Source organism: Molossus molossus, unplaced genomic scaffold (genome assembly GCF_014108415.1).
Source record: "Molossus molossus isolate mMolMol1 unplaced genomic scaffold, mMolMol1.p scaffold_m16_p_1, whole genome shotgun sequence".
Taxonomy (NCBI): domain Eukaryota; kingdom Metazoa; phylum Chordata; class Mammalia; order Chiroptera; family Molossidae; genus Molossus; species Molossus molossus.
In genome coordinates this window covers 117856099-117864588 of record NW_023425344.1, presented here as the reverse complement: position 1 = coordinate 117864588, position 8490 = coordinate 117856099, and the positions used below count along the sequence as shown (strand labels likewise).

The 8490-nt window shown below is 46.2% G+C and overlaps 1 protein-coding gene and 1 pseudogene across 6 annotated transcripts in view; one reads left to right on the top strand and one right to left on the bottom strand.

Moving 5' to 3' along the window:
- Positions 1-967: 967 nt before the first annotated feature.
- Positions 968-1990, bottom strand: LOC118618230 (annotated as a pseudogene).
- A 1509-nt stretch (positions 1991-3499) lies between these two features.
- CELF6 (CUGBP Elav-like family member 6) overlaps positions 3500-8490 on the top strand; it is a 28600-nt gene continuing 23609 nt past the window's right edge. For 3 of the 6 annotated variants that reach the window (XM_036257276.1, XM_036257284.1, XM_036257267.1), the window contains exons 1-2: positions 3500-3761; positions 7576-7658. In XM_036257276.1, the coding sequence (XP_036113169.1) occupies positions 3500-3761; positions 7576-7658 (345 nt within the window). The remainder of the gene's footprint in view (positions 3762-7575; positions 7659-8490) is intronic. The other 3 variants (XM_036257297.1, XM_036257290.1, XM_036257303.1) reach the window with 1 other exon arrangement.

The window sequence follows — 8490 nt, the reverse complement described above, 5'->3', positions numbered from 1 at the left end:
AAACCTCACTGGCCCATCAAGAGAATACTCAGACTTGCACAAAGTAGTAAAATTCCATCCACTTGGATATTTTGACAATTTTCTGTCATAAAAAACAGCTTTACATATATTTTTCATTTTTATTATGAACATGTATTTGTGAAAATAAGAGACACATATTTTTAATATATTTTTAATATATTTTTATTGAAAAAAAAATTTTTTAAGAGAGAGAGAAAAGGTGAGAGAGAGAAGCAGAAACATCGATGAGAGAGAAACATCCATTGGCTGCCTCCTGCATGTCCCCTATTGAGGATCAAGCCTACAACCTGGGCATGTGCCCTGGTCAGGAGTTGAACCAGTGATCTCTTGGTGCATGGCTTGATGTTCAACCACTGAGCCACACTGGCCGGACAAGAGGGGTGAACATATTTTATTTAACAAATTTCAATTTGATTTACAACTTTATTTTAGGATACATCTATAATTTTATTACAAAACCATTATTTTGGCATTAGTTGGTTACAGTGATAGATAGCAAGAGACTGTGAATGTAGCATAGCAGTTGTAACATAACAATTGCATTCCTTGCTTCCTGAACTGAAATTTAAGTTATCTCATGTCCATTACATACAAGTTATCTGTAATCATTAATGCTGCAAATTCTGATGCAGATATCATTTAGGGAGGAGCTGATACCAAGGGATTACAGTAAATGTCGACAAGACTACAAAAGTTTCTTTTGGGACTTTGTTTCTTCTCCCTCCCCCCCAAATTACTTTGCTTTAAAAGAATCAAGTCACTTAGAGCCAGTCTGAATGGCAGCAGCACCCAAGGAACATCGTACTTAGTTCTTGTTAAAAAGCAATACCTGTGCAATGCATGTTTTACACCACAGGCAAAGGGAATGATCACTCTAGTTTTAAACTCCTGCATTAGAGTCTCTTAAAAAAAATAGAAGCATTCTATCAAATTCTTCTAGATAGTATTATTGCTGTACATTTGCTGGTAGGTCACTTTCTGTGCTGTTTGTTTTGAAGAGATCTTCCAATATATCTCCAATATTCATTTCTTATAGTGTCCTTTTCTTTAGCTAGAATTTCACATAAGTCTAATAATTTATTAAGAATGTCTTCCTTGTTGTCACATTGATTTTCTAGCATATCTTCATAGATATTCACAAGAAAGGCAATTAGGTAGGGGGAACTGTGACTTGGATGCAAATCAAGTAATTGATTTAATAGATTGAATACTTAGAAAGACCACAATCCTGCAAAATCTCTTCTAAATAGTTCCATGCACTTTCATCATGTGGTCCTAGTTTGATAATTTCCAGAGTGTACTGGACTTCTCTTTCCAATATAGCATGATCACTGTAGCCAGTGGTGTTAGAAATTACAAAGTATCTTTGGTTCCACACAGAATTATTTCTCACATCCTCTTTAAGAAGTTGCTCTACATACTGCAGCTCATTATCCCAAAGTTTAAATTCCTGAATAACCCACTGTCAATGTTGCCAGGCATAATAATTTTTTGCATCCTATTTAAGAATATCAGTAATAAACTCAAGTTCCTGAGATGGATCTTTTAGCCTATGATGCCAAACTTGATAGTTTTGGGGCTGTTCTTCAATTGTTGCAGTGATGTAGTTCATTTCCTCATGTAGATTCTTTTGAAGTGATTTTAAGAGAACTCTCCAGAAATGCCACACTGTGTAATTGGCTACATTTAACTTAGTAGCATCTCTGGTTAATTTAAAAGCTCGTTCACTTCTTTCATTATGCTGCAGAACAGCCCGGAAATAATCATAAACATCTCTAAATTGTTCACTGTAAATGATTTGGACCACTGGATTAGGGCCATCGTTCTGTGTCACTGGATCTATATCAGCCCATTCCTTTCTGTCTCTGTACAGACCATAAGTCCGTGAGTGCAGGCTGAGGAACCCGTAGTCCATAGGAGATGCCACCGGTTCTCCAGCCTCAGCCACCATCACTTCTTCTTGCTGCTACTGCTGGAGCGGCTGGGGCTGACTGGGCTCCACTGTCCTGCGTAGCCTCCCCAACCCTCTCAGTAGCCACCATCTTGCCTACATTTTAAAAAATATGTTGTTTTCTTTATTGATTTGAGAGAGAGAGGAAGGGAGAGGGAGAGAGAGATGGAAACATTGATGAGAGAAAACATTGATTGGCCGCCTCCTGCATGCCTCACACTAGGGATGGGGCCCACAACCTGGGTATGTGCTCTGACCGGGACTCGAACTGGCGACCTTTTGGTGCATGGGTCCACGCTCAACCACTGGGGGAGGAGGGTGCTCAACTTTTTAAAAAATCCTCACTTGATGATATGTTTATTAATTTCAGAGAGATAAACATTGATGTGAGAGAGAAACATGATGTATAGGACGATGCTCCAACCAACCGAGCCACCCATCCAGGTTGACAACTTTTAAATATGAAAACACATAGTTAGGCTATTTCCAGTTTTTCTCTTGCCCTGGGCTCAGCAGGTGTTAGGGAGAGGCCTGATCCAAATTAACCTCCTTCATTCTCAACTTTCTTGTCCAAAAAGGTAAATAACACTCCTTAGTTCACGGAATTGGAATGAACTAGGTATCTGAGAAAATATGACTAATATAAGTTCCCTCTCCTGAGGAGGAATCCGTGTTCCAGGAGTGTCTTTGTTTTATTTTATTCCATTTTTTTTTTCTTTAAAATTAAAAATAATGGGGATGGGAGGGGATGCAGGACAGACGAACATGTTTGAGGCTCGTGGATAAAGATGGTGGAAGACTTCGAAGACAGAGATGTGTGATGAGGTGGGGTAGGATAGCTCCAAGGAATTGGCTTTGGCAGTGGGAATAAAGAAGAGGGATCCCCGTCCACCCTCGCAGGAAAGGCCCCTGTGGTCCAAGGTGTGTGTGCCTGTGTGTGAGGGAGGGAGTAACTCCGACTCCTGCAGACATCACCACCCATGACGAAGCTACTTCCCCTCATGCAGTACAAGGCGCACACGCGCGATTCATGGCCACGCCCGCACACACTCGATGAATACACAGGGCACCCTAAGGTCCGGTTGTCATGGCGAGCAGGAGCTCGTGAGTCCAGCCGCCCCTTAGCCCCCGGCAGAGCCCAGTCAGCTCCAGTTTTGATTGGCCGCTGCTTCCTCATTATGCAAATTATTTGCGTAGACTCCGCGGCCCCTCTGCTTGACGTCATAAATCACGGGGTCAGAAGCTCCGGGCTCAGCTCCGGGAAAGCTCGGGCAGGAGCCCAGAGAACGCAGCTCGAGGACCTCAAGCCGGACCCCAGCATCCCGCCGGCTCTGTCCGGGCCTGCCCCGCCCCCGGCCCCGCCCCCTTTTAGCCCGCTCCACTCCTTTTACGCCCCTCCACCAAGGACCCCGCCCCCTGTTCAGCGTCCCCGCCCCCTCCCTCCTGGCCCTCGCTAGCGGTCCAGGGAGGGGACGGCGGGACAGGCGGGACCGGTGGGACTGGCGGGAGGGCGGACCGGCCGGGGATATGGCCGCGGCGCCCGGAGGGTCAGCACCGCCCGCCGGCCCCGTCCCGCGCCTGGGTTTCAGCACCGCGGACAGCGGCGTAGGCATCAGCGGGCTAAACCCAGGTCCCGCCGTGCCCATGAAGGACCACGACGCCATCAAGCTCTTCGTGGGGCAGATCCCGCGGGGCTTAGACGAGCAGGACCTCAAGCCGCTGTTCGAGGAGTTCGGCCGCATCTACGAGCTGACGGTGCTGAAGGACCGGCTCACCGGCCTCCACAAAGGTGCGCGGGGTCAGCCCAGCCCAGCCCTACCCAGCCCTGCCCAGCCCTGCCCAGCCCTGCCCAGCCCAGTCCAGCCCTGCCCAGCCCTGCCCAGCCCAGTCCAGCCCTGCCCAGCCCTGCCCAGCCCAGTCCAGCCCTGCCCAGCCCTGCCCAGCCCAGTCCAGTCCAGCCCTGCCCAGCCCTGCCCAGCCCAGTCCAGCTCTGCTCAGCCCTGCCCAGCCCCAATCTGATTAGAGTTCGGCCCAGCCCAAACTCCAGCCTCAACCCTAGCCCTACCTAGAGCCAGTCCAACACCAGTCTAATACCAGCCTCACTTCAACCCAACATCCTCCTCAGACCACAGAGCCCCGACCCAGAATTTTATCTGACATGTTCCTTCTGATAATCACTCTGGTTCCCTGACATGTTCTGAACTCTAACCTCCAACTTCCTACCCTTCACCTCTTACATCCCAACAGTCCCCACCTTTCAGCTGGACCTCCTTCCATCCCTACCATTAGACATCCCACATTCTGGAATTTGGAAATTTATTCCACCTTCTAGGTCTCTAATGCCCTCAATTTCCTCAATGCTGGACTCAATCATTCCTGAACATCTTCATCTGGTGCCGCCTGACTCAGGCCTAACCATCCACACACATATCTTGGACTTGCATCCCTCATTTTGACCTCCAAGTCCAACCAACCTCTAGAGCCTTCTTTTCACTCAGACTGCCAAACTGAAATACCATAGATCCAAACTTGACCCTTCTTCAGAACCCAGGCCTACTTAACTCACAAAATCCAATTTCTTTCCCAGGAGGCTCTCAGCTCCAAATTCCACCCTCATGTTTAACAGTAAATCTCTCCTACTCCCTGCCAGAATCACAACATAGTGTGCCTCTTCTGATTTGAGACCAGAACCCTGACCTCAGGTTGGAACTCCTGCCACCTTATGTCCCCCTCCATCTCAGGTTTTCTCTCAGCTGAAACCACACTACTTTCATTCTCTAATCTCTCCAATCCTGTGCCTTATTTTTGCCCCTCCCCAATCCTCCTATAGCTTCCTGCCTTCCTTCCCTCACAAGCTAGTCCTGGACCAGAGTCTGTGGACCAAAGCCTTAGGGTGGGTCAGGTTGAAGAGGCAGAAAAGGGTCTTCTCCCTGCCCTAGCTGGAGAGATAGAGACAACATAGTCTTGTCCAGCCACACCCCTTTCTTCCTGTAGAGAGAGGGAGGAGGCTGTTTACATGCAGAAAAGTCTGGCCAGGCTAGCTGGAGTCAGAAAGCCAGAGTCACTTAGATGGGGGAAGAAAATGACTTGAAGAGAAACACCTTTATCCCTCCTTACCTTCACCATATGCAGTTTTAGGATTTGGCGAGAAGGGGGACAGGTTTACCTTCTATCCTCCATGATCTTTTTAGAAGAAAGGTGGTGGGCCCTGGGTAACAGCTAAAGGTACTTTCCCAAGGGCTAAGAGCTATAATCAGGCTGCCATCTCTTTTCCACTGGAAGGCTTTGGGAAGTTCCTAGACACAATAATACAGGAGCTTCAGGAAAATAAATGCCCATAGAAGATCTGGACCAGCTAGGTAGCAGTGCAACTTCTACCATTTGGGCTGAGATTGTATTAAATAGGGCATAAAAGAATAAGACTATACCATCCAGATTCCTTCTAATGCAGTCCAGCTTCCTGGCTGTCCATCCATCCACAGCAATTTGTTTTCTTATTTTCTAGACATTTATTTCAGTATATAAATTCAAGCTAATCTTTTTTGGGCCATCTTTACAGTAAGGGGAATGTATAGAATACCTTTAATTCTCACTCTTCTTACTCTTTTCACTATCAGAGTCACTAAACTATTTTCTCATCCTCTCTCTTCCTCCCTTCTTCCCTCCCTCCCTTTCTCCACTTAGCTCTAATTTTTTTTTTTTTTTTTTTTTTTTTTTTCATTCATCTGTCTTAACATGCTTCTCTGTCTTCCCATTCCTCCATTTTTTCATCTCCATCCCAGGTGGTTCACACAGGCTCCTTCAGGCCACAACTGGGCCCCTGAACCTTTCAGATAGGGCCCCAGCCCTATCCAGTTTTGATGTCAGTTGATATGGCATGGTGGCAGAAGATGGAGCAGAGATGTAAGATGAAGCAGGTGTTTGGTGATTTAGTTCTAAACTAACCCAAAACTCTCCAAGACAGGTTTGCCTTGCAAAATGATCAGGGAGGGTCTCCAAGTCAACACCTTTTCCATCCTCTCCCCAGCAACAGTGATGTCCAAAAGCCAGTGACTCATTTTCCTTTCGGTGGCTGGGTACAGAGGGAGGCAGCCACAGTGTTTTTGAAAACAACCTCAACCTCCTGCCACTAACACACTCTCTGAGCTTGTTTCCCTATTGATACAATAAGTTTTCTGAGGTTCCTTTCACACAACAAATGGCAGATATCCACCCACCTTAAGGGAGAACCCACATAGAAGACATGGGAGAAAATGTTCCCATTTGCCTTTCTAGTCTGCTGAGGTCTAAGTGGAAAACTGCACCAAGCTCCTTCCCACATCCACTTTCTCTCCCTTTAGTATTTCTCCTTTCTACACTCAAAGACTCTTTTTAGAAATAGATCTTACATCACAACCCTGCTTAAAACCCTTTAGTGGCTCTCCACTGCTCCTAGGAAAATAGTTCAAAATCCAGACTGAGGTGTACAAGGCTATATAGATGACCTGATCCTTGCATACCTAACTGGCCACTCTGCCCCCATTAGCAATCCCCAACTATATTAGCCTTTCATCCATTTTGTCAACATACTGAATTCTTGACTGAGTCTTCATGTGTGCTATTCCCTCTGTCTGAAATCACCACCCTTTTTGTCACCTGGTTAGACTCTGTTTATTATTGAGAACTCAATGTGTTCTTTGAGACATTACTCAATTCTTTGGACTCAGTTGCATGCCCTTCATGATCCTCTACATAATCCCCATGAGGACAGAGAATGTATCTGTCTTATTGCCACTTTATCCCCAAGCCCATCAAAATGCCCCAACAAAATAAGTAAGTATTCAATAAATATTTTCTAAGTGAGTACTCAATGCCTATTGAAAAGAAAGAGATCCCAACCTCAGTGCTTCCTAGAGGGATAGGATTGACCCTTTGGTTCAATTCAGACTCATTCTCTGCCCTACATCTACTGGCTCTTTTAATGAAGTCAGATATGAGGCACAATAACCCTTTAAGAAGCCATATCTTGAAGGCTTGGGAGAGCTAACTGATCAAGCTCCTTGGATAGGATGGGAGATCACTGGAAGTTTTTACCTACAGAAAGCCCTTAAACCAGCCTCATTTTCCAAGTCTCAAATTAACCCATTCCTCAGTTTCAAACTTGGAGGAAGTATTAAGAAGTTATGGGTTCCTGGACTTGGCTCCCAACCCTCCTCCTCCTCTCTGCCTCCTCCCATTGAAACTGAGTTGGGATACTCTATGAGTATGAATCCAAAAAGGAAAGGGATGGCTGAGGTTAAAGCTGAAGGCAAAGAGGATTATGGAGGTTTAACCCCAACAGGACTTACAGCTGGAGTGGTGAGGAGAGATGTGGGATTGTGTGAGCATGTGACTGGGTGTGAGTACACATGTTTCCTAGGCAGGAAGCCAAGAGAAAATGAGAGAGTCAGAGCCGGAAACATAAGCACATGAAGGCCCTCCCTTCAGAGAAGGTAGGAGGCAGAGAAGAAGCAGTGTCCTTGGTTAAAGGAGAATGGCCTTGAGTTTGTCAACTTAATGGGATCTTTCTAGGAAGAGTATTGGGGGTTTCAGGAAACCCCCTGAGCCAGCCTCTTCCTCCCCAGGCTGTGCCTTCCTCACCTACTGCGCCCGGGACTCTGCTCTCAAGGCCCAGAGTGCACTGCACGAGCAGAAGACCCTGCCAGGGGTAAGTCCAAAAGTGTTGGGGGGGTGGGAATCACCTCAAGCTGGGGACATGCTCTCCATGCATGGCAAAGCAGTATGTAGGAGCTGGATTGGAATCAGAAACTAGCAGCAGAATCATCTTTGTAGAAGAGGGCTTACTTGTGACCTGAACAGGTACAGGTTCTTTTTTATATTCAGTCTTCTGGCTCAGAGAAATGGGCTCAAGACGCTTGGGCCAAGTGTCACACCCCATCTTTTAGAATAGACATCAGTGTTGTGGACTATACAATCTTCCACCTTGGCTAAAATCATGGCTTCAAGTGTCATTTGTCACTGGTGTGAGCATGTATGCAGATACATAGGTTAGAGGCTCTGTTGGGCTGGTATCCCATTTTCTCTAGTTCTGGGGGACTTGATGGCATGTCCCTCTGGTCTTCTTCCTGTGATGTTTTTCAGGGTGCCTTGACTCACCAAGATTGCCTTTCCTCTATATCTTAAACATTTGGCTAAGGTATGAGAGACCTGATTCTACAGGCAGCTGGGCCATTATATATCAGTGGCACCTAGTATGGCCTTAGCTAATGGCTAATCAAAAGGCAAAGTGGAATCTACTGACCATGAGGCAGGAAGACAGTGGTAATTGTAAGGAACTAGCATAGGTTCACCAAGATCCAGTAGTCATACTACCCATCATCATTTTCTCTTGTCCAAAGAGTGATGTGTCTAGAGCAAAAGCACTATTGAAATGCCCTGGGCAGGTCAAACCTGGGACTATATCCAGTTCTAGGCCTCAGATTTAAGAGGGTCATTAGCCTACCATAAAGAGACCATGATGGGACATAAAATATATATGG